We start from the raw sequence: 27,448 nt of genomic DNA, 5'->3' as shown, positions 1-27,448 counted from the left end.
TTACCTTACCACATCACTCCTAACTTCTTGCTTTCTTTTCTTGGTTTATTTCATTCTCATCTGGTAGCATTTTTGCTTCACAAGGATCTGTCAAAGTGTTCTCTTTATTGTCTGCTCTCACTGACTTGGCAAGGTTTTTGGTTCCATAACTTTGAAACATCATCCATGTAGTAAAAAAGTTCAAACCTCAGAGTTTACCCCTGAATACCAGACACTATCTGTCTACCTACCCATCTACCCACCTTCTGTCTTTTCAACAATCACCTATCTAGCTATCAAAGACAACATCTTTAAACATTTTGTATGATGAATTAATATAGTAATAATAATATGTAGTCGTCTCAAGAAAAACATGATTCAGTTTGAACTATGCAGGTTTTCATAGAATAGATATTTTTATTTGAAGGAACAGCTTAGAGGGAAAATATGTGTATTCAAGCTAAATATTCAAAAGACATTTACAAAAAAATGAATGAAGTAAGGCTTTCATTTCGAGAAAAACAGCTGGCAGTATTTGCTCCTCATGACAGACAGCACTGGAGCTTTCCAGTTCAAATCACAGTCCTGGAAAGCTTGTCTTCCCACTGTGAACTTGACAACTCCCCATTAGCCAATGACTATGAGATTGTCTGATGAGATTGGTGTTCGTATTAAAAATGTTTCTTTTTTCATATTGTGTAATGAAATATGTCAGGATTTGAAAAATATGAGCTAATATTATCCAAATGGCAAAGACAACATGTTGAAATGAAGTCATCGAGTTGAATACAAAAGTATACTCTTGTAATTACACTTTTGGAGACAGGAGGCATGAAAATCAAAAGTTCAAGGCCAATTTCAACTACACACAGAGTTCAAACCCAGGCTGGGCTACACGAGACAGTGGTCTAAAACAGAAGTAACCAAATATTAATTTGAAGTACAAACAAAAGACAAATTAAAATACAAGAAAAAATGAATAGACTTTCATATTTGTAATCCTTTCTTCAGATTTCAAATGAAAGGCAGGGTTGTAGAAACCAACACTTGAATTTTGGTGCAGTATCAAAGAAGAAAATATACAATTACCTAAAAGGCTATTAATCTCCTCCTTTCATTTCATGAAAGGTGAGTTCATAGCAATGTCCCATTGTGAATGACAGTCACAGTCCATGAGAAAAGGACAGCGTGCGCCAACATCAGTTATTGACCTCACGTAGCTGCTGTGCCCAGGCCTGCTCTGGGCACAGTAAGGTCTGCTGTGAGTTTGAGATGAAACTGGATTCCGAAGACTCTGTGGATAAAGTCAAATATCTCCTTGAGGTGTTTTATATTGATTGCATGTTGGGATTGTGTTAAACATGTCTTAAACTATATATTTTATTTTTCGTTTTTCAAGGCAGGGTTTCTTCGTAGCTTTGAAGCCAGTCCTGGAAACTAGCTCTTGTAGACCAGGCTGGCCTCAAGCTCACAGAGATCTACCTGCCTCTGCCTCCTGAGTGATGGGGTTAAAGGCATATACCACCAACACCTGGCTCTTAAACTGTTTTAAAATACTTGATTAAAAGCATGATTAAAACAATTTTGCTAACATTTACCTTCTTAATGTGGGTACCGGAGAGTTTAAAATTGCATAGGGTCAATTATTGGTAACTTTGTGTATATTAGATAGTTTGGCAATGTTGAATTTCTTAGGAATAATTGGGACAGTAAAGAAATGGCTCATAAGGAAGAAATAAAAGATCTAGTGAAACTGTCATTAGATTTTTGTAAGTCATACACTTCTCTTTTTTTGACATTTTTATTAATTTTACTCTATCAGTCAAAGCATCTGCAACAGTGATATAAATGAACATTTATGAAACATTTGAAATCAGCCTGTAGAGATAAAATAAATTAAGAAATTATATAAGGATATTTTAAAATTATGATACAATAAGTTGTACATTTCTGGAAATATTTGCACAGTGATTGCAATAGGGAATTAAGACAAGTGTTATACTCTTAATCGCTTACATGTGCTTGGTGTGGATGCTGAAAATAGCAAAACTCAGGATCCAGGATTTCCTTAAAGATGGAAACCTAAGCTATAATGTATTATTCTCTTCATATATATAATAAAAAATTTTGTGCCCTGTTACACATCAGCTATCCAAAAAATTTTAAATACCTGTTTAAAGGTAAGTCAGAGACAACCAATTACAGAGTTGCAGCAGCCTCAATTTATTAACTTATCAGAAATATATATATACTCTTAATTTATTAAAAATAGATATATATTTTTTGTTTGGTGATGAGAACTGAGCCCAGGCTTCATTCCTATACTTGTTCTTTATACCGATAAGATAATTGCTCTACTGATGTGAAAATTGCTAGGCCCTTGCCTATTCTAAAAATACTTTTTTTCAAAATTTGTCAAGATAATAATTTTTAAACTGTAAATGTAATATATGTGAATTCCAGAGATCTAGAACCTTACTTCCTTGACCTCTGGTGAAATCAAAATCAGCCCAAATATCACTAACAAATTAAAATCCCTTTGGGTAAGTTAATTGTCCTTATGACTGATAAGGACCCAATATAAATTTCCTTAGATGGCAAATGATAGAGTTACATGTATCTCTATGGCCAAATTTAGCTTTTGAGTAAAGTTTTTCCCATACCTAGACTGCATTCTAAATGTCTACTTGGAGGTAAGCTGCAGAAAACCAGAACATATTTATATACAGATAAAGTCTACAAATTCTCAGAACCCACGTACAAAACACGGTAATGTTTCATTGCCCTCAGTGAGACTCTACTGAGCATGTAGCAATGCTTAGATAGATTCGTTATACAAAAGATCTTAGACATTTATGACAATTGAAAGAACATACGTGGTGGCACACGGCTTAATTCCCAGCACTCAGGAGGCAGAGGCAGGTGGATTTCTGTGGTTTCGAGGCCAGCCTGGTCTACGAGAGCTAGTTTCCAGGACAAGTTCCAAAGCTACAGAGAAACCCTGTCTCAAAAATACCAAAAAAAAGGGGGGGGGAAGGAAGGAAGGAAGAAGGAAGGAAGGAAGGAGTAGAAGATACAGTGTAGAAAAGGAAGTAGAACAGAGGTACTAGGGAGGGGGGAAAGGATAGGGAAGGGAACATAGAGGGAGAGAGGAAAGGCAAAGGAAGGGAGAAGGGAGCAACAAGCTTTAGATCCACGCTTCTAAGATGTTTTCCCCATGTATTTTTTACTGCTAAAAGCACAAAACAATAAAGCCAAGAAAATTCTGTGCATTGGGGTCCAATTACTTATGAGTGAGAAGCAGAGTGCCCTCTGCTTGTCTGCGGATGTAGCAAACAGATTCTTAATATAGACTTTGAGAAGATTTATTAGCCTCACACAACATTGGGCTCACACTAAAGTCGAACATTTTCTGTAAACTTTTGAACTTATTTCTTTGGAAATCTAAATGATGCAGCATGTCTGGATGGCTTTCCTGCTTGACACTGCTCAAGGGAAGTCATCAGAGGCTTTTCACAGGGGTGTGTACCCTCATATCGCAGACTTCTACTAGTTCCTGTCAGCCATTCTTTTGTCTACTTTTGTTACTTAAATTTCCTGTCCGATTCCTTGAAGTTTGTAACCCCATCTATGAGTAACTACATAGAGGTAACTTGGAGCCAATATAAAAATTATATGGCAGCATAAATGTACTCTCTATCATAAATCATATTGAGATATTTGATGCTAACGATAACCAATGCAGAGTATCCAATTTATGGTTCTGGTGTATACACACTAATACTGCTATGATGGGACATGGATATGTGAAGGATTTTCAAGATTTGACTTCATAGTCTTGTATAAATATTTAGAAACAGTGCACCATACAATCTATGGATCCACAGAGCTCTCACTTAAACAGGATTGATTATTAAATGGTGGCTATGGCACATGCTTTGATCTCTGTCCCCATTAGGGTTACTATTGCTATGATGAAGCAATATGGCCAAAGGCAACTTGAAGAGTAAAGGATTTAGCTTACAAACTAAATACTTTGAATCATAGTCCATTGAAGGAAGACAAGACAGGAACTCAAAGTCTATAGGAACCTGGAGCCAGGAACTGATGCAGAGATCATGGAGGGGTGCTGCTTACTGGCTTGCTCTTTATGGTTTGCTCAGCCTGCTTTCTTATATTACCAGAACCATAAGACCAGGATGGCATTACCCCCCAATGGGCTGAGGCCTGACGTGTCTATCAGTAGTTAACAAAATGCCCTACGGTCTTGCTTACAGACAGATTTCTGGAGGCAATTCCTCAACTGAGGTTCCCTTCTCTGAGGTGATCCATGATTGTGTCAAGCTAACATAAAAACTAGCCATAACAATCACACAAGAAATACTCCAATTTTTATAGTTTTCTGTTGTTGGGAGGCACTTGTTTGTTCCCAGCTGCTCAGCCCCAAAACAATCACACAGAAACTGTATTAATTAAATCACTGCTTGGCCCATTAGCTGTAGCTTCTTATTGACTAACTCTTACTTATTAACTTAACCCATTTATATTAATCTGTGTATCACCACATGGCTGTGGCTTAACAGCAAGATTCCAATCGGTGTCTGTCTCTGGTGGCTCCATGACTTCTCCCTGACTCCACCCAGCATTCAGCTTAGTTTTTTCTGCCTAGCTAAGTTCTGCCCTGTAATAGGTCCAAAGCAGTTTCTTTATTCATTAATGGTAATCACAGCATACAGAGGGAAATCCCACATCAGTTTTCTCAGTAAAATTGGAATAATATTAATAATTACTTGGGATAGTAAATGATAAAGTTTGAAGTCTGTAGAGTTCTACAGAAAAATAAAATAGAATGTAGTCAGCATGGGGTTATTTCTTTTATATAAGAAGAGAAGGCACTCATTGCATACTAAATGAATACAGCATATCCATCAACTCTTGCTAAAATGGCTCATTTAGGCTCCACAGTAGATTTGTATGCATGCATCTATAGATTACAGTTGACAAAATAGACAGGGAGACTGTCAGTAAGAACCCTGTGCAACTGCACATTCTAACCTTTTTTACCTCAGAATACCAGTTGCAATGAATGAATTATCAGATAAGGCTGGCAAATTCTGAAGAGTCATGTTTGTTATGCTGGGTGTTCCTTACTAATGAAATCAAGCACAACAAAAATTTCCCTCCCGTTGTCTTTGTCTTAGTGACTGTTCTCGTGCTGTGAAGAGACACCATGACGAAGGCAGCTATTATATGAGAAAGCACTTAACTGGGGGTTTGTTCACAATTTCAGAGGTTTAGTCAATTTAGTCACAGTGGAGAACACGACAGCCTGCAGGCAGACACTGGAACAGTAGCTAAGAGGCACATCCTAATCCATAGCAGTGACAGACAGGCAGGCAGGAAGCAGACGGACTGACTGACTGACTCTGGGCCTAGCATACCCACTACCGGTGACGTACTTCCTCCAACAAGACCATGTCTCCTAATCCTTGTAATCCTTCAAACAGTTCCACTGCCTGGTGAGTAAGCATTCAAACATGAGCTCGAAAAGGTCATTCTTATTCAAACCTCCATAGTCATCATAAACAGAGTTTTAAAAAGCAGACTCAAAGCCAAAATAATGAAATACTCTTAGCATGCAATTTCTAGATCCATAGCAAGTACTCTCGGCAGTGGTTTATTCCTAAGACCAGTAAAGAAATATGTGATTTTTCAAAAAAAAAAATCATCTGGTAATGAGTTAAAAACAAGAAACAAATTCTATAGATAATAGGGAACAGACAATGTTAATAGTTAGAAATTTCTGTGCTCAGGACTTAAATACATTCTGTTTTCACTTTTCAGGTATCAGTGGTCAATCAACTGGATATGCAGGTCATTGTCTCCAATGTACCACCTACATTAGTGGAAAAGAAGATAGAAGACCTCACAGAGTAATGGAGTTTGCTTCTTTATAGATCTATCTCCATAGAGCTGTCATCTTAGTTTGACTGCAACATTTAAATTATTACACTATTCAGATGGAGTAAGCTTATTAAACACTTTCTTCATGCTAATTTTGCTTACTCTTTTCCCAGGCTGTAGAGTTTCAAGGGAAGTAGGTAAAGGTTCTGGAAATACATTCAAGTAACAATAGACGTTAGACTGAGGATGGCCCAGGCTTCGAATGCTCTGCTGCAGCAACAAAACTTCAGAGTACAGCATGAGCAATTCTCAGGCACGGGATTTGACTATGGGCCTTGAATGGCCATCCGAGATCATCCAAAAAATTCAGAATTGCAGTCTCATGCAATGTACACAAAGTGTTCTTTTTCAAAATCATGTGTCCACTGATATAACTCACCCTTTTATTTTAAAAAAATGGTATTTTATAAAGTCATTGTTGATTAACCATTTGGTGGTTTGTTCTCCATTGTTCCATGAGGCCAGAGAAAGATTTGCGTTCAGTGGTCTGATTTGATCCCCAATGAGTAGGTGACAAGTGACAACATAAACCCTTTAGTGCCAGCAAACACCACCCATTTTAGACAACTGAAGTATGGAAGGAATAGCCTTTAGGTCAAGCTTAACTCAAGTCTATTCTACTGTGCTGTGGGTCATGTGCTAACAGTGCCAAATGTCCAGGTTCCTGTGCTAGAAGCTGTATTTCTGTAGACCACTGACTGTTTCGTTACCTCCACAGAAGGTTGACTACATGACTGCAAGGCTGCACCTTTGGGACATTTTAAATGTGCATGTCCTTGGCCCTTTGCCTCTTTTTTTTTTTTTTTTTTTTTTACCACACTTCAGTGTTGGGAGCAGTGAGACCTCAGATCCTGAATTTCTTGTAATCCCCTGATCTGAGTGCCTACAGCTGCTCTGAGCACGAGACCTTCAGGAGTTCCTGATGGCAGGAGAGTGGTTTCTGGTGGGTTTGGCTGGGGCGTGGCTATCTCTATATAATCTGCCCCTGAACACAATAAAGGGGGCATTCTTGGGGAATTCAAGGGTGACCCCTGTCGCTGTCTCTCTGTCTGTGTGTGTCTGTGTATTTTAACCTCCAGCCCCCTTGCCCGAAGCTCATGAACTGGGTGCCAGTGCACAGAGCGCAGACACGGGGGCGTGGTGCGTGGCAGAAGGGCTTTAAAATAAATGTATAGTGCATTTAGAAACCATTGGCATCAACCATCATGTGCTGGAAGCAATATCTTCTTTGAGATCTAAAACAAGCATGCATGTGTATATCTAGTTTATGGAAAGTATCCTATGGCAGGGTTTTAATTACTGTCAGTTCTTAAACCAACAAAACAAGAAAAACAAAACATGAAAATCAGAACAGACAAAATAAATGAAAAAGAAAATCAATTTCGATTTTACTGTTTAAAAAATCTCTCTGGAAACACCTGTGTAAAAATTCCTGTCGGGCAACCTGTTTGTTTGCCTTGCTTGCTTCTTCTAAGATTTGGCTTTTGTTCCAATGTCCAAAACTCTCATCACTCATCATTGTCTCTACTCAGGATGCTGATAGTCAAAACTGTATCGTTTCTGTTGGGGGAATTACATTCGCAGAAGTATAGTGAATTATTAGCTTTCTGATTAGCTGTCACATAGAAAAATCAAACACGTATCTGTGCTATTTTCCTATGCTTCTTTAACCATATAAAAACAATAGGTTAAAACAACATTCAAGGCTTAGCTATTGTGTTTAGCTGGTGTATTTTGTAAGAATCATTATGTCTGTGTGGAATGTGTGTGTGTGTGTGATGTGATGTGCTTATAAGCAGAGGCCAGAAGAGGACATTGGAAATTTTGTTCTATTGTTCCCATGCTAGTTTTTGAGGCAGGGTCTCTTGCTGACTCTGACGCTCTCTGTTTGGACTAGGCTGGACAGTCAGTGAGCTCCCCAGATTTACCAGTGTCTATCCCATGATGAAGAGGTTACAGACACATGTGGCCATTCCTGACATTTTCATGAATGCTGAGGATTAGAACTCAGTTTGTCTTGCTTTCAAGTTAAGCATCATTTTTAATCCACCGAGGACTCTCCCCCAGAGACCAGAATCAATAAGCTACCAAAGCAATGAGAAAATGTCTTTTTCTAGTTGCTTATTTAACCTGATTCTCATTTTAAAATACCATGAAAGTTAAGGAAGATAAAGATATAGACTAGCCAGCCTTAGTTATCATTAATCTGTTTTATTCTCTCTAAATACAAGACTATTCAGTTTGGCTTTTTTTTTTTCAAACATTTCCAGCAAGTACATTTGCAGTTGCCCTGTGAAAATGGGTGTGTGGTACTAGCCACCATTCTTTTGAGAAGTTGTGTGCTTGCCTTACAGAGATGAGCTAGAGTAGCAACCATCTTCCCCCTTTGAAGTACTCTTCTCCGTAGATACCAAATGAATAATTTAGCACTGTAATATTTTATGCTCTAAAATCCAGAAATTTTGTCAAATAGAACAACTTATTATTTTATAATCCAACCATCAGGGTATAAAATCAATGAATCTTTTACTCAGGACTGTGCTCTGAGCAGCAGCAATCAATTTTGCATTTTCTGGTGCTTATGGTTTTTCTCTTAACTGTCTATGGTTTATTCATGGTTTTTCTCTTAACTGTCTATAGTTTATTCATGGATTTTCTCTCTGAGCTACTGCTTCTTATCATGGGAAATTCAACCACTTACATGCAAAAAATTTCATTTGTATCAGCAATGTGATAAATAATATTTTAGATGATTTCGTTGATGCCTACACTGAATTATTCTTAATGGTCCACATTATCCCAAAGAGAATGAAAATAGCTTACAATGACTTATATAGTATATTTTGATAAAATACACTAAAAATTAGTTCAGAGAAATAAAATAAAGAGCTCACGGAATAATAGAGAGACTTCAAAACCTTCCAGAGAGCAACCACAAAGCCAAGGAGCAATCACCACAGAACTTATAGGTAGCACAGAGCAACCACAAGACAGGAAACAATCACCAAATAGCCTGTCAAATATCAATGAGTCTTCACAAACCATTGAACAATTAGCATGAAGCCTTGTAGCCAAATACAAACCGAATAAACTCGGGTTTCAAAGTTCACAACACCAAACCAGCTGTTGTAGAAAAGAAACTCTTTCAGAGTCTAATTCCAGTCTATGGGAAATGCTTTTACCCCGTGGGATGTCCTGAAGAAGGTCCCTCCAATGGAGAAAGTGCTATGGGACACCTGGCCTGGTTCTTAAGCTTAATCTGGGATGATTTCCTGAAGGAATAGAACAAAGTTCAGAAGGTCAGGAAACCTACCACCTACTGGAGCTCTCCCACCATTTGCCATGTATCTTTACTCTTTTAGTTCCTCTTTTGAAAGGAAAAAAAATGTATTGACAAGCTGTAGGCAGAGCTTTTTGGATTGCCAGTTAAACTCGCAGAAAATTCCAGGCATCATGAAATAGTCATAACACTCATGAACTCAGTAAAGATGTAGTTACCTTCTCAAGATGAAGTCAACAATCAGTCAGTATCCCAACAGGCAGCACAGTAGGAAAGCTCAGTAGGAAAGATATGAGGATATAAGCCTGCTATCGGGGTTCGGGGAGCTATAAGGAAGAGGAAGAAGAAAGATTGTAAGAGCCATAAAGGATGATTAACACCAAGGAAATGTGTCTTCCAGACACAGCATGGCTGATGTAATATGAATTCACAGAGACTGTGGCATTGTGCACAGGGCCAGCACAGATTCAAGCCAGATGGAGTCCCAGTACTGAAGGAGGGAAGTAGGCATGAGCTCGCATCCCCAGTCAAGAAGCACTCACCAATTGGCATTCACTGGTAAAGGAAATTAGTTTTCTCCTATGGAATCTCACTGAGTATATAGAAGAGCAGGCCCTGTATTCAGCAGTTGATGGCCAATACAAAATGAACCTAATGGTATCTTGCAAACTTTTTGTCTCATGTTGCTTTTTTGTTTTGTTGTTTTTGTCTTATTGACCTTGTGATTGTATATTAAGATATTCTGAGTTTTGTGGACTCTAATGTGGGTGTTTCATTAGCTTTTTCTTTTAAATTATGGTTTTTTGTCTTGTCTGGCTTGCATTTTGTTTGTTTGTTTGTTTTCTAAAGACATAGAGAAAGAAGGCATGAAGTTGGTCGGGTGAGGAGTTGAGATTCTGGTAGTGTCAGTGGAAGAAGAAACCATGATCAGAATATATAGTATGAGAAAGCTTTTTTATTTCAGTTTTAAAAAGAGGACAGAAAGGGAGGTTTTAGATGTGTTGGTGGCAGGATGTTAAAAGTGTCTGAGGGACTAGGAACGGGGAGTTGGGGTAAGTATGATCAAGATACACAATATACATGTATGAAATAATTAATAAAGAATAAATAAAAGATGCTCTATTTTCTTTTTAAGAAAAGAAAGCTGAAGAGATGGCACAGAGGTCAATAAGTCTCTTTTAAGAGGAAAAGAAAAGTTCAGGCAGGGTTTACAAGTAAGGGCTTCTAGAGTCCACACAGCAGCCAGAACACACAGTGGAAACCACACAGAACCTGGTTTTGGTGGGTGTGGCTGACCCTTCATTGTACAAAGGAATTTCAAAACTTTAGAAAGGGACATCATTTCTAGAAAGATAGAAGATAACTAGGGAGTAGTGCTTCGTTTGAATCTACACTGAGGGACAGAGCCAAGCCACATCCCCTTGGTGATATTGGTTCCCATGAAGAAAAATTAAAAGATTCCACAACTATTTCTTGGTTGAATATTCAAGTTTAAAATTTTTATCATTGAATGATGAAAATGATCATTTTTAGTTTGACTTATTCACAATACCAAAGAGGTAATTAAGAAGATGACTGCCATAATAATTTGCTATAAAAATAAAAGTTAAAATAATCTCAAATGAACACACTCACCTCAGCTTCAAAATCATTTTAGTAAAGCCCTAACACATAAGCTTTTTCCAGCTGGAGCTAGCTGAAGATCTATATACAAGGGACTGGGGATGGTGATAGTACAAATTTGAACTTAAGTATTTGTCAAAAATGATTTGGTTCAAAAATATGTAAGTGAAGTGACCCACTTTTTTATTTTTGGCTATTATTTTTAAAATGCTATCTACATAGAAAAATCTTAGTTAAATATGCTTTTCCATATTTGCTGTGGATGACATGCAGCCTTCAAACTACGGTGGAACAATTAAAGCCCCATTTGAATTTGATTTTAATTGCACATTGTAATTGATTTTCACATTATATACTTTATGGAAGATGGCATGTCAAGCTCCCTGTTCCGAGAAGCAGGTCCTAATCACAGACACATACAGAGAGAGAGAGAGAGAGAGAGAGAGAGAGAGAGAGAGAGAGAGAGAGAGAGAGAATTCTTTATAGGAAACATTAACACGTTCACCCTCTACAGATGAAAGAGAATGTTCAGCGTTTGTTGTTGTTTTGGTTTCTTTATTTCTTTGTTTCTGAGTTCCAGCCACCTCACTTAAGTCCCTGTGTCCATCCATTTTCCTGAACATTTTATGATCTCATTTTTCTTTATACCTAAATACTATTCCATTTTTATATCTTTGGATCTATGCCCAGAAGTGGTATAATTGGGTCAGGGAGTAGTTCTATTTTTAATTATTGAGAAATTGCCACATTGATTTCCATGAAGACTGCACTGGGTTATAGTCCTGGCAGCAGGAAAAAAAATAAAAATTAAAAAAAAAAAAGATCTCCAACGTTATAAGAAGGCCACTTGTTCGTTTCCCAGCTGCCCAGACTCCCAAAATAACCACACAGAAACTGTATTAATTAAATCACTGGTTGGCCAATTACTTAAGCATATTGCTAGCTAGCTCTTACATCTAGAATTAACCAATTTCCATTCTTTTATATTTTACCACGAGACCTGTGGCCTACCAGCAAGGTATCAACATGTCTGTCTCTGGCAGTGGCTCCATGACTTCTCTCTGACTCCGCCTCCTTTCTCCTGGCACTCAGTTTAGTTTTCCCCACCTAGCTCTACTCTACCCTATCTCAGGCCTAAGACAGTTTCTTTATTAACCAAGGGTAGTCACAGCATAGAGAGGGGAATCCTCTGTATATGGATCAAACTCCATCCTTTGCTGGCAGATATCCAGTTTTATTCCAGTACTATGAATTACAGATGCTGTTTTTTCCCATTACATGTTGTTAACATCTTTGTCGAATATTAGGTGAATAGAGCTATGTCAGCTTACAATGTCTGGGTTCTAATAGCTATGCCAGCTTATATATAAGTTCTCAATTAATTTCCATCAGGTTACCACTCTTCTTAGGCCTATCTTTGTTGCTAATGCGCTGTGGTATAATTTGAGACCCTGCACCATAATACTCTGTCTATGTTGTTTATCCTTAGCACTGCTTTAGTGTTTGATTTTTGCAGTTCCATATGAGTTCTTGGATTGTTTTCCTAGTTTTATATATATATATATATATATATATATATATATATATATAGCATTGGAATTTTGATGGGAATTGTATTGAACCCATAGTTTACTCTTGGAAATATAGGTATTTCCATGCTATTAATTCTGCTGAACTCATCTTTGATTTCTCTTTCTCAATGTCCTGAAGTTTTCATTGTGGGGGTCTTTAACTTTCATGGTTAAAAAAAAAATTTCACGGTTAGATTTATTCAGATTGCTTCATTGTTTTGAAGCTATTGTAAATGAGATAATTTTCTAATGTCTTCCTTTGTAAGTTAATTGTTGCCACATGTGAAGGCTAATGATGTCTTTATATTGATTTTGTATCCTGCCATTTTATTGAAAATGTTTATTATATCTAAGAGGGTTTTGTAGGCTCTCAGTTTAGAATCATTTCATTTGTGAGCAGAAACTGCTTAGCTTCTTTCTTTCATATTTCTACTGCTTTTATGTGTTTCTCTCATCCTATTGCTCCAGCCATGACTTCATAAGTGAGAAGAGAGTGAGCATCTGTATTCTGTTCCTGACTCTGAAGGCGGCGCTCTTAATTTTACCCCATCTGGCATAATTTTAGTTACGTTGTTGTGATTTCAAAGAGAATGGCCGCCACAGACATATGTTTGAATTTTGATCCCCAGCTGGTGAACTGTTTGGAAGGATTACAAAGTGTGACCTTGCTGGAGGTTGTATCTCACTGGGGTCAAGCTTTAAGGTTTCAAAAGACTTACACCAGTCCCAGTGTGTGTGTGTCTCTCTCTGCTTTGTGGTTATGTCTTAAGATGTAAGCTCTTAGCTACTTCCCTAGCACCATGACTGCCTGCCTGCTACCATGCCCACCTTCATGGTGGTAATGAACTCTATCTGAAACCATGAGCCCCAAACCAAATGTGTCCTTTATTTCAGTACCTCAGTCATGATAACATTTTTATCACAGCAATAGAAAGGTAACTAAGAGAGCTGTATATAGTCTCTATTATTTACAGGTTTATCGTATCTATATCTGTCATGACTTTGATCACGAAGGCCTTTTGAACATTTTAGAATTCATTTTCTCCACGTATCAAGATTTTTCTGTCTGTATGATCTGATTTGTGTGTGTTGAACCAACCTTGCTTCTTCAGGATAATTGTTTGCAAGTATTCTTTTGGGCATTTTTGGATTTACTGGCCTATGGCTTCTTGTTATTGCTGTTGTGTTTGTTGTTGTTGTTGTTGTTGTTGTTATTGTTGTATCATCATTGGGTTTTGGTATCAAAATAACATTTTTTGTGGAGAGGATTTGATAATGTTCCCTTTTTGGTGGAATACTTCATGTTTTGTAGAACAAATTGAAAAGTATTATTGTTAGATTCAGAGTTACCTTTGGAGAAAATGGAGAAGGCTTTCTATTTCACCTTGACCGTCAAAGGGGTTGACTAGGTTTGTTGAAAGCTTTGGTGGGACACACTGGGTTACAATGAGATATGTGGGTATAGCCCTGCTGTAGTGTGTCTTCCCTTCTCTGGCAGAGCTTTGTCTATCTGTGTTATCTGTCTTTCTCCTCAGAATGGAGTATAATCCCTGTCCTTGTTTTTGAAATTCCTTTGCTTCGACTCTAACCTAGGACCTTCTGAAGCCAGAACCATAGATAAGCACATTGCTTTTTCAATTCCTGTGAGTTAAAAAAAAAAATGTTTTCTTTAATTTAGAGTACAGCCTGAGAAGGCGTGAGCCTTTAAAGGACGAAGAAAACCAGGCGAGGTGGTACATGTCTGTAAGTCAGACACTGCGAGACTGAGGGAGGAGGTTATGAGTTCAAGGCCACACCAGGGAACAAAGCAAGACATTCTCAATCTTCAAAAATAGATTAGAGAAGACGTGGAAAAAGGGAGGCTGTCGGTCATAGGTTCTTCCTGCTCACATTGCACATCAAAGCGTATCAGGATGGAATGAAGCCACTCGCTAACCATAAGTAACTGGTAGGGTGTCTCACCAGCTCGAAACACTAGACTGGCTTCATCCATCTGTATTTCTAGCATCACCACCGCAGCATATCTTGTGTGAGTCATCATCTCAGATTTTTGTTACAATAATATTTGTATTTTAAGTAGACCCAATTAATGGTAAGAATTTAAACTCAGGACAATTCTTCTCATTATTGGTCAGTCATCTTCAATTCATTCTTCTTAGATAAATGCTACAGTTATGTTCTCATTTATTTTTGTTCTGGCTAAACATACAGGATGCCAAAGTACCCTGTAGGGATGTAAGAAATGCAGTCACCAATATCTCCTTTTTCTGTGTACATGACAATGAGCAAGTCTCATTGTTGGATTTTTAAAACATTGACTAGACCCTCTTCTTAAATACAAACCAGAGCCTGTAGTGGAACTAAGAGAAATGTCCTGTGACCACACAAGTGACAGCCAGTGGTATCCAAAATGTACATATCAGTCTTGTGTTGCTTGTATAAATTTGATGAAGTCAGCATAGTTTTTAGATGTTATTCTTGATGGATGTTATAGGTAGATGTTATTGTTGTTTATTCCTGTATGTCTAATACATAGATAAGTGGCTGTCACAGGGATAATACGTGTACATGTATTATATATATATTATATCTAATAATATATATAATAGTTGTATCTATTCACACTAAAGAATAGTTCACTGACGAGTGACTCTATACATTAAAGTAATATATCCATCATTACAATATCACTCAGAGTATTTTCACGATAAAAATTTCTCAGTACTCTCACTCATATGTGAATGTTTGACAAATGATCATATCACAGGAATTTCTGTCAGTTTTGAGGAAACACACTTATTCATGCCACTTCTCTCACTAACCTGTGCACATCCTGAGCTTTACACCAGTGCGTTCATCTTCACATTGACACTCATATTATTAAATTTACACTTGCCGGTATTCAATATGAAATGCCATTCTCAAAGAGCCTATTGTAGGTCATACTACTTAATGATAAAGGTTTAGTTCTTTGATTTTAAAGTATCAATTGCCTAAAATATTTTCTTTATAGATTTTGTGGTTAACCTTGTCTGACTTTGTGTGTTCTGTACATTTTACTTCTATTCTTCAAATATCACCAGAATTTATTAAACTTATTTTTTAGAAAATATTAAAAGGAAACCATGGAAATTTTCCATGTGCCTCATCCCTGACCTCTTGTCAGCTTTACACATATCCAGCATTATGGTATATTCTTTACCATCATTTTGAGTCATAATTATCACCTAAGTTCAGAATTTATATTATGATTAAGTCTTGGTCTAATACGTTCTAAGGATTTAAACAGTGTGTGTAGCCAGAGTTTTTAGAAACAACCCTAGGTTCCTGCAGCTTCAACATTATAAATTTAACCAGCTATCCCAATGATGCTGATTAAAGAGATGAAAGCAAAGAAGGGAGATTAATCCTATGTAGCCATATTGAGAAGGACATAGAGGGGGCCCAGTGACACCCCACCAAGTTTGCTTTCTAGCTGCTGTCATAAGATTTGGGTTCAAATAGAGTCCAAGAAGTATGCATAATTAACCAATGTTGGCCAAGATATGGTCCAGCATGTCACTTACCCATCATTGTCACTGTCCTCAGATAGACTGTTGATCTAATAACTGGTCATCACCACAGGGGACCAATCTGGTTTCCAGATGAATACTTCTGCTGCGCAATTCAGACTTACCCTCATTGATAATTTCTCTTATATGTAGGGGGTCTGGCTCCTGAACTCTCAGACTATGCTGACTCAAGACGATGACCTTTATCTTGCCTTCAACCTTGAAGGGAAATGAGATAGGCTTAGACACTCCTCAAGTGGTTAAAGAGTTCACAGTCTGACCCATAGTGAAGGAGACACACACAGAATGGAGGAGGAGGTGTAGGCCCATATTTCGGTGTGGCACAAAAGCCATTAGCCCGGTCTGAGCTGGTCACATAGCTCTGCAGACCAGCTGTCTCTGCCTAACAAAAGCCAGGATGTACTGCTCCTAGCTTCTTTTGTTAGAATGTAGATTACCTGAGAAGAGATATTGACTGAAGCTGATGACTTAAGAGTTTAGAGGTTCAGTGCTTCCCTTCCTTTGTAATTTGGAGGATGTCTTATAGAGATGCTAATTCATGGCCTACCTGACTGCTAGATGTGGATATGATCTGAGCCCAGGCACCTGGTTGCCTAAGAAACAGCCTAATGTGTTCCCGCTCTATTGATGTGAGGTTATATAAGCTGTTTGGAGAATAAATGAGAGATCTTGGGAGAGAGATCTTGCCCTTCTATGATGACCTTGTAAGATGTGTCAGTTTTATTCCTCGTGACTCCGTTCCAGCCAAGCTAGGGAATCTGTGTTGGACCCACACGGTCTCCGACAAGGAGGAGCCAATCTGTCATTCACTTTAGCTACCTTGTAGCCCAAGTGAGGACTCAGTCTCATTCACCCTTAGAAAAATCAGTTTCAACAAGGACTTCTTGAAGTTTGCAGGCAAATGGATGGAAATAGAAAACACTATCCTGAGTGAGGTAAGCCAGACCCAAAAAGAGGAGCATGGGATGTACTCACTCATATTTGGTTTCTAGCCATAAATAAAGGACATTGAGCCTATAATTCGGGTTCTTAGAGAAGCTAAATAAGGAGAACCCAAAGAAAAACATATAGGCTTCCTCCTGAATATTAACCTTCATCAGGCGAGGAAAGAAGACAGAGACAGAGACCCACATTGGAGCACCGGACTGAAATCTCAAGGTCCAAATCAGGAGCAGAAGGAGAGCGAACATGAGCAAGGAACTCAGGACCGCGAGGGGTGCATCCACACACTGAGACAATGGAGATGTTCTATCGGGAACTCACCAAGGCCAGCTGTCCTGGGTCTGAAAAAGCCTGGGTTAAAACAGGTCTCACTGAACATAGCGGACAATGAGGACTACTGAGACCTCAAGAACAATGGCAATGGGTTTTTGATCCTATTGCATGTATTGGCTTTGTGGGAGCCTAGGATGTTTGGATGCTCACCTTATGAGACCTGGACGGAGGAGGGTTTGCCTTGGACTTCCCACGGGACGGAGAGCCCTGATTGCTCTTTGGGCTGACAAGGGAGGGGGACTTGATTGGGGGAGGGGGAGGGAAAGGGGAGGCGGAGGTGGGGAAGAGACAGAAATATTTAATAAATAAATAAATAAATAAAAAAGAAAATTCAGTTTCTAAGTGTCTGATTCAGCTGTAATAATTTGTGTCCAACATTTTGATGTCACCCTTCACTTACTCAATTCCCTAGAACACACTCTTTTGTTTAATGTGTGATTTTGTTGGGTCCAGAATGTAATGTAAAATTGCCTTTAAACATCTGTAGGCTACATATTATAGGTTTAACCAACTTGTGGTTCAAAATTTTGAAAGAAAAAATGTAGTTAATGTGAATATGGATAGACAAGCAAACCAGTATAGCAGCTATCTATATGGCATATACACTGTGTTGGGTACTATTAGTCATGTAGAGATGGTTCAAGTCATTTGACAGCATGTGGAAAAATTAAATGCAATAGCTATGACATTTTGCAGAAGGAAAAAAAAACTTGAAGATCATCCACAGACTTTGCAGTTCCCAAGATGTTCTAAAACCATCTCCATGGAAACTGAAGGACGATAATGTATGGAGTTATTCAGTATTCAGCCTTTTCAAGTTGACTTCCTTCATAATAACCATCTAAGGTTGCTCCACAGTTTCAGGGCTAGAGAGCTCATTTTGCTTTATCACTGATTAGTACTTTAGTAAGTACATGTGATGCAGGAATGTCACTCTGGCTCCTCTCTGCCCCCAGATCCTTGTGTTCCCCATCAAAACAATTCAGATGAGACACATAGATCTTGGTATAGAAGACAAGCATAGTTTACTATGGAACAGTAGAGGCTCACTAGAGGGATAAGAGAGAAAGCAATGGCCTGGAGAGTACTGTGATGACCTATATATTTAGTGGGCTTTGCACTGTTTCTTAATGTTTCTTGAACAGACACCTTTCCTGGAGTGAAGAGGGGCCTCTCTAGATGTTGACAGCCATATTTGGCAGCTGGTATGGGCATTGTCTTAAGGGAGGGAGCTTTAGTCAGTTTAGTTACTAACACACATGATTCCATGCAGGGAATGATTTTCCACTGTTTTTATTTTAATAGAGTATATATAATTGATAAATTTAATGTATTTAGTTATAAATACATTATATCTGAAGAGCTTAAAACTTTGTAAACTTATAATCACTAGTCTAATATTACGCGACTGATGCTTAAAAGCACTGAATGCCAAAGCCAAACCTCTGGGTTCCAATGCTAGATTCGTGCTGTCTGTACCTACAAAATGTCAAAATTATAATGCGATTTGGCGTGGAGGCCCTTCTTATATTCTGTGTGCTTTATGTGACTCTAGGGATTTCATTATTAGGATAAGTGTAAATCTCTCGGGGAGAAAAAAAAACCTAAAATACGGATCAAAAATATTGCTGTTAATGAGACCCCTTTTCCTCTCCGTCCACGGACACTGCAGTCAGCTATTCACGGTGTCTGGTATGTGACTGTCCCCTCTCCATGAGTCTTCCCTGTTTTGCTTGCTCCTTGGGATTCTCACTAGGAATAAGCTGGAAAAGTGGAGAAACTAATGAATGTGAGAAATGAGAAAGAGAGCAGCGTTCTAACAAGACAGGCTTCAAGCATCTGCCCTACACACGTTTAAGATCAATCAAGCAAACAAAACAACTTCACTGTAATTGGCAACATCTCCTGGCATGCACCATTATACAAATTGCTTTCGAAGTTAAGATCTTGATTTTTCTTGAAATAAGGGCAAAAGTAGCACACACTGGACTCTTAAGGCGATGCAGTTTTTAATAGAGCAGAAAGCCGGTCAGGTTGATATTTGAAACAAAGTTATTTCTAGATGTACCAAGGTTTTCAAATATGTTGCTCTCTCAAATACTTCAGAGAAGGAGCGTTAAATCTGCAGATAAATTTAACCAGGGTGATAGCACACACCAATAATCCTAGCACTATTGAGAACAAAACAGGAGTCAAATTTAAGGAAGTATGAGCTGTACACTTTGTTTGTTTGTTTGTCTGAGACAGTTCTCATATAGACCAGATTGTGCAAGGATAAGCTTGAACCTTTGATCCTCCTGCCTCCACCTCCCAAATTCTAGGATTTGCAGACATGGGCAGCAATGCCTGACTTGCATGGGCTATGTATTGAATATTTGCTTTGTTTTCTTTAATGAAATAGAGTGGAAAAGCTTTTTTATTTATTTACTTATTCACTTATTTTTGGTTTTTTGAGACAGGGTTTTTTTGTGTAGCTTTGGAGCCTGTCCTGGCAGTCACTCTGTAGACCAGGTTGGCCTCAAACTCACGTAGACTAGGGTGGGGATTCTAATACAGACTTTAGCCATGAATGTAAAGAGCTCTCTCAGCTACTGTGCTAGAGGATGAGAATCCTAGGGAAGAGTTTTACATCATTACCTTAAAGGGGCACACAGAACGACACACCCATGGGATGGCTTTGGGTTTCTCCAAGAAGAATCTCCAGGGACAATACTGTGGGTGTTCCCATGGAGGAGACCTCGAAGAATCACCTTCACTGGGGATATCAGGGTCCCCTCTTGAGGTTCTTAGTCTTGTGATTAAAAAGAAATATAAGAATGGACTCCAAAAGGACCTCAAGGACAATTTTACTGAGTTTTAAGAGAGCAGGCAAGCTATGAATCTTAGCAAGTGCCTAGAGGAGAAATGAGGAACAGAAGAGGGCAAAGTTCCTGGTGGTTTGAGTTCAGCCTGTGTTCATGCGGGTCACGTGGTCAAGAAGCAGTCACATTAGGGGAGGAGCGCTTCAGAGAAAAAGCAAGCCTGAAGCACTACAGAAAGCAGGCACTTGGAAGAGAAGAGGAAACGGAAAGTCGCACTCTTCTGAGTAATTTGGGAAAACAAAGCTCTCAGACAGACTTTCATAGCTCTCTAGGCCACTGTGCTAGAGGGCGGGAGTCCTAGGAAAGAGTTTTACATCATCTCGTTAAAGGGCTGTTTAGTCCTCCATTCCATTCTCTTCGGCATAGCTGAAGGTGCACCCGCCTTTCCGAGCAGTGATCCCTTAGCCAGATCACTGACTCACCCAACTGAAATGTTCAGTCTCTACCAAGACTATTCATTCTTTAAACTCCTCCATGCTTTTGGCCTCCAGCCAGGACAGGACCAAAGACATTTTCAGCTTCTGGCCGAGAGCATGCGCTGAGGGCCATGTGCTTAAACTGCCTGCTATGTCTCTCTCCTGGCCTTATTATCCTCTCCATAGAGGAGGATATAATAGGTGCCATTCAGGGACCTGGGACACTGACCAAAGCTGACTTCGTACTGCCGGGTGGGGTCTTCAGTCATGGCAGTTGGGGTAAGCCTATCTAGGGGACATCAAAGGTACCTCATGGTTACATTTCTATGACAGCCAGGGGTAGGGAGGAAGGAAAAGAATCCTTGCCTTGTGCCTGGGTAGAGATGCCAGGGAGAAATAAAGACAAGAGTCTTTAGCATTACAATTCCTAGGCAGGGAGCCAGAAGGAGCCAGGATACAGAATGTTCATTAATTGTCCAATTAATGTCCATTGAAGTCTCCCTCCATTGTGTTCTTCCAAAGTTTTCCTTTAGCTTCAAAGACAGAGCTCAAGAGTGTTGAGCCAAGGATCTGCTCTGGGTATTCTGAAAGCTGCTGGAGTAGCTAGCATCACAGTGTTAGGTCCCTCCCCGGTGGCTTCCAGAGAGCAAGAGAAAGAACAAATTTAATCAGCATTTGATCTTTAAGTTAAAATAACAGTGGAACTATCTTGTTTAGTTGCTGTTGTTGCAAGTAGATGCTGCAGTATTGAATTAAGTCAATGTCATGATATCTTATATCTGGGACTCTTATAATCAATATCATTAGTGAGAAATAGTTGTCTAAATAACATCTTATATAGATTTAAGTATAGTATTTAGGGAGCATAGTCCTTCAGACTGTTATAGAAATATACCAATTGTTCTAATCTTTTATACTTTCTTTTTGGGTATTTAAGGTCAGGAAAATGGAGAAAATTAACCATCTTTTTCACTGCTAAGGCCAGTTGTGTGTCTGGTCCTCGGGGGTCAGCTGGGCTCAGAAAGAGCCTCTGGTTCATTAAGTCTCCATTTCCAGTTGTTCCATCTGAATGAGAATGAGCTGAGGTGAGGGACTTGATTTGCTGCAGCTCCACTTGAAAGCGCCCTATGTCATAAATACTGGTTGGAGTCCACCAAGGGAGGTCTCCATGGCTTCCCTGAACAAGAGGCCAGTGACACCGAAAAGTTACAGGAAATTTTAGAGATGGCCGCACAGTCCCCTGGTATCTAGTTAACCTTGGATGGTGAGGGCAAGATATTCTCCTGTTTAGCCCCTGTGTCCACATTAGATAGGCCTCCAGCTGTGGTCACCACACATCCAGGAGGTCAGTTTTTGCAGTCTGGTACTTTTTAACAAGGTATAACATTTAGCTAAAGCATATACAACCCCCCTCCAAAACTGGGAATGAACTTTAATTAGATATGCGTTACTTCCTTTAAACTGTTCCTTGTAGTTGCTACCATGAACAGATCAATAATTTAAGAGAATTCCATTGATTTAAGTAGATTGGACTTTGACCTTAGAGATTTTAATATCATACATTATATAACCCCTACACTTCCTCTTTTATGTGCCTATAAAACTCACTCGTACCTCTGTGTCTTGACTAAGATCACATCTTTGGCTTTGTTTCTGCTCTTGTTTCTTTCTCCATCTGCTGTTTGTACTCACTCCAAGTCGACAGCAAGGCCACTGTAAATCATTCTCTACAAAGACTGACAAGATATTTTGCTGTCTTGTGTTTTGTATGGGGTTTCCCTGGAAACGTACTAAGTCTCTTAGTATAATAATATGACAAAGGCAATGTTACTACATCGTGTTATATATGTATATTGAATTCAAATTTCTTTTAATAAGATGATAATTTTGTTAATCTCCCTATGTCTCGTGGTAACATAAAAGGATATGAAATGAAAAGGAGGCAGTAAGTTGGAGAAAAATACGTTGAAAAGAAAGATGTAAAAATGAAGATATTTGGGGTAAAGAAGGGTTTCTGCATGAAAAGACAGTGATCTATGGATTGAGTTTTAAGTCAACCTGTGCTGCTTAGTGAGACCCTATCCCAAATGAACTTGACATATACAGTTATTGTTAATACTTTACACTTAAATATAAGATTCTAATATATACTCTAATATTCTCTACAAGTGTTAGTGATATAATGTTTTAATAATAAAGATATTTTTAAAGAAGTTCCTATTTATAGAAATATAGAAAACAATGAATGTTTAATAATAGGTATTTTCAATTAAGATCAAGTTACAGAATTAGAGAAAAGTTATACTCTCAAAAAAATATTCTAATGGATAACATCATTTCTATCTTCTACCAAAATTTATTTTTCCGTGGAAGATGATAATACGTCTTTTAAGTGTTTATATTTATCCTAACGAGCTTCTGGGATGTTCATGGAGTATTTAGTCTTGTAAACTCACTAAACATGTCTACATTCCTCCATGGCGACTATGCTCTGAGGACCTTTGTGCCCTTGGGACAGCCAGTGTTCTCGTCCTCCAGTGTAGCATGTTGCTAGTATCACATGCTCCTGCATAGGGGTCATTTATGATATCAACAATATGAGTGGAGAGTCCCAGTGTCCTGTGTCTCCTTTAAACCAGTGACAGCTTCGGTTGAGCAATAGAGCTGACATTTCCAATGAGCCAAGTAAACACTCAAAGATATCATAAATTCACATGATTGATAGCCTCTTACGCTTATTCATCCTCCAAAATCATTGAGAGTTGAATGCTGAAAACCCATAGAGACTTTGCCCAATGGTTCATACGTAGTAAACATGAGCAGAAACTGGCTATCATTTACCAAATGTCATTTCAGATTGAGGTGGATTTTTTTTAATCCTCACTAAATCAACCAGAATGTCATATTTATGTGTTATTTTATATCTAGGATTTTGGATCGCTATGTTCAGGAGCAAATTCCTGGTGCCAAGGTTGTGGTAGAGTCCATTGGTGCCCGTCGCCATGGAGACGCCTTCTCCTTAGAAGACTATAGCAAGTGCGATCTGACTGTCTATGCCATCGACCCCCAGACCAACAGAGCCATCGACAGAAATGAGCTTTTTAAGTAGGTGGTTTTTTATCTTATTATAGTAAGTCATGCAGTAACTGTAGCACCTGTACATAATTCTTATTTAAGGATAATTAAAGTTTAAAAACTACTTCAATGTTGTTAAAGTGAAATAGAAGTGAAATCAGAGGGAGGTATAGGTATCCTCACACACCGTTTCCAAGTCCTGCGCAGACCGGACCGAAGCTAGAAACCTGGGCAGCAGGAGTCAGCTAAAATCGGGAGCTCAAACAGCACTTTGAGATCTCCTCATAGGAACCTCACTCTCTGGTGCAAGGCACAGACTAGGAGGGAGAAACAGACGATGGTGGAGGAGATTGTCTGCGACGACTTCAGCAGTTTTGAAGGTTAGGAAGACATTGTGTCTTCTCACAGTTCTCTTGTAAAAAGAAAAACAGTGTCCGCTGTCCTCCCGATTCAGGAGGGCTCAGTAAAGGGAAACTCACAGTCACGTGCTCTGTATTCTGTACAATAGCTGAATTTACAGAGAGAGGAAAGGGGTTGGGGGAAGAAGAGGAAAAGGAAGGGTGAGGAGGACAAGGAGGGGGGAAAAGAGGAGGAGGAGGACAGAAAGAACAACAATAAAGGAGAGAAAGCCTAAAATCCTTAAAAGAATGTTATTACTTTCGTTTTCATTGGCTGTTAATCTGCTCTAATTCTCTTAAGGCCGTGCCCAGATTTTTGCTGGATTCTAGCGACACCTAGTGTCCTGAAGATTGCTGGGAAGAAATTAAAACATACATCGACATGTAGTCCTATGTAAACACAATTTATGAGTCTGATGTAGATTTTCAGAGCCGTGCATATATTCTTCCTGACAATTGTTCTTAATACATCTTTCCCTAGTTTTTTTATCTACCAGTCTTCTTTATTTTCTAGATAAATTTATTTTAATTTTGATAATAAATTTCAGGATTTTAGAAGAAGTATGTCTGCATCTTAAGGATCCTAACTGATGGCAAAGACTGAAATGATTGGAGTGTAATTTGAACTGTGTTCATGAGCAATTTAGGATAAAATATCTGAGATCAAACCACAAAAGGATATGGAAAATGAAAATAATTTTTTGAAAAGATAAGATCTGGCATTTAGAATTTTCCTAAACTACTACCTGAGCAACACTAGCCATTTTAAAACTATGAATTTTTCTTGGTTTCCCAGGGTATCATTTACGGATTTACTCATTTCTTCAAAGATATATTTTAATTTCAAATCAGCTGTGCTCTTCTCATGTAATTAGTTTTTCAATTTGTCTCACAATAAAGATTCCTAGATGGCAAACTGCTCGATATCAATAAAGACTTTCAACCGTATTACGGGGAAGGAGGACGCATTCTGGAGATCCGGACTCCTGAGGCAGTGACGAGCATCAAGAAGCGAGGGGAAAGCTTAGGGTACACGGAAGGGGCCTTGCTGGCTTTGGCCTTCATCATCATCCTCTGCTGCATCCCGGCCATCTTGGTTGTCTTAGTGAGCTACAGACAGTGAGTATGGGAGACGCTCAGTGGATACTCTCAGGAAGGCATTCGGGAAGCTGCCTGGTAAAGTGGCCTTTGGGCACAATGTTGATGGCGCAGCTATTCCGTCATTGTGTTTTCCTGCCTGTACCAAAACGCCTTCCTCGAGGGCAGCACCGCAGACTTGCTATACATTTCTTAGTACCCTTTGCTCCTAATAAGTCTGTGCTAACAGGGCTATTATCTTCCTGGCTTTGTGTGTTCTCTTCTGAAAGCCAAAGCTCTCAAGAAAATTCCCCCAGAGAGAAAGCAGTGCAAGATGATATCAGAGTCCCTCTTCACCCAGTTTCAAGGGAAAGATTGCAGGGTCTCTAACGTGACCAGACACTGTCGTATTAGTTGTTCTATCATTTCTTTTTTTATTTCTTTCTTTTTTTATTTCTTTCTCTTTTTTTTGTTCATTTTAATCCTTGTAGCTACATTTTTCTCTATGAAGACAATGCAGTGTTAGCAAAATCTTGGTAAACTCTCAACACCACACCTGTGGCTTTTGATGTGGCTTCTCTCTTCCTGGCACCCCCTGCTAGGGCATAGCTTATCATAAATAGAATGGCTAGATAGAGTCTTAGTCTCCTCTCTTCCTACAGTAAAATACATTAGGTAGTCAAGGTATTTAAGTATTTGAAGTATCTGCAATGAGGTAAGCAAGAAATACATTGGGCCTAATACCAGGTGTGAGAAATTAGTAACGCATCCCTACTGGCAGCCACTTTAAAAAATGAAGAGTTGATGAACAGGAGAAGTCGCCCTCAGAGTGCCACAAAGCATAAATGATGGATGATGACAATAAATTTTATAAATATTTGATATATAGCAAATAATTGCAGAAAAGCTATCCACTATTTAACATACCTTCAGGGAAAGTATAAAGGTGCTCCTGATGTATTCGTACACTGAAACCTTTCTGTCCTAACTTGCTTTTTGTTGCTGTGATAAAACACTGACCAAAACCAATTTGGAGAAGGAAGAGATTATTTGGTTTACAGATTATAAAACATAATCCAGGGAAGCCAGGACTGAAGCACAAGACAGGAAGCTGGAGGCAGGAACTGAAACAGAGGCGATGGAGGAGTTCTACCTACTGACTTGCTTCTAGGCTCATGTCCAGCTGTCTTTCTTATACAATCAAGCATACATTCTCAGGAATGACACTACATCCCATAAGATGAGCTTGCCTACCTCAATCATCCATCAAGAAAATGCCCCATAGACTTAGCTGTAGGCAATCTGATGGAGGCATATTCCTCATTGAGTTTCTTTCTTCCAAAATGTATCTAACTTGTGAGATGTCAAGGGGGAAAAGCAAACACAAGTACCCACAAGCTGGTCTAATAGAAGCAATTCCTTAATGAGTTTTCCACCTTCCCAGGGTGTCAAGTTGATGTTTGAAATTAGGTAATCATACCTTTTCAAACACTAAATAATTTTCTCTAAAACTGAATGCAGTGAGTTAATTCCAACTTAAAATGTCCAAGATGTGTTCCACGCAAAGATGTTACACAGATAATTTTATAACAAAGATCATGTGGCCTTGCAAACATAACATTTGGGTTGATACAAGCTAAGGTTAATGTTTTCTTAACAAATAAATTATTATATATTAAATTTTATATAATAAATTATATATTATATTAAATGTATTTATATAATAAATATATTATATAATAAATTATATATTATATTAAATGTTCTTCATAAACAGGACTGAAAGAAATCACTTTATATCACTAAGACATCAATATAGTATTAATTTCCACATTTATTCTGTAATGTTTGTTGCAAGGATGAGGACCCGCTTGTTAGTCCTGGCCACCCAGCTAGCTTAGCCCTGAAATAACCACACAGAAATTGTATTAATTAAAACACTGCTTGGCCCATTTGCTCTAGCCTCTTATTGGCTAACTCACATCTTGAAGTATTCTTTCTCTTTTATCATTCAACTATTCCTTAAAGGAGTGTATCACATTCTGATACCAGTAAAAGCAATATTCCTCCAATGAGAAAAAAAAAACCTTACAAATATCAGGCCATCTTCAAGTTTCTGTTTTCTCATGAGATTTGAAACTCACAGGTCTGTGTTTTAATTCAGCTTTTCTTACTCCCTTCAGTTCACCTATTTGTTTCGTTGTGGTGAATGTTTTAATAACTTGTAAGACTCTGCTCATTCACTCACCAAATTAAAGTCCCTCCTTTCCCTGCTACTGTGGCATTATGAGATGAATCAGTAAATTGTTCATAATTTATAGAAAGTCATGTTCGAAATCCGTTAGTACAGTATTCTA

General features: G+C 38.5%; 1 protein-coding gene across 1 annotated transcript in view; it reads left to right on the top strand.

The window, feature by feature from the left end:
- Nucleotides 1-27,448, top strand: part of Pcdh15 (protocadherin related 15) — an 864,688-nt gene that overhangs the window by 819,235 nt on the left and 18,005 nt on the right. Inside the window, exons 30-32 of the mRNA XM_050142799.1 lie at nt 5,824-5,912; nt 23,470-23,646; nt 24,915-25,133. Coding sequence (XP_049998756.1) covers nt 5,824-5,912; nt 23,470-23,646; nt 24,915-25,133 — 485 coding nt within the window. The remainder of the gene's footprint in view (nt 1-5,823; nt 5,913-23,469; nt 23,647-24,914; nt 25,134-27,448) is intronic.

The sequence above is a fragment of the Alexandromys fortis genome, unplaced genomic scaffold (assembly GCF_014885135.2).
Source record: "Alexandromys fortis isolate MF-2015 unplaced genomic scaffold, M_Fortis_MF-2015_v1.1 scaffold_9, whole genome shotgun sequence".
NCBI lineage: Eukaryota > Metazoa > Chordata > Mammalia > Rodentia > Cricetidae > Alexandromys > Alexandromys fortis.
The sequence above is the reverse complement of the archived record's forward strand: the minus strand, read 5'-3'. Positions and strand labels throughout refer to the sequence as shown.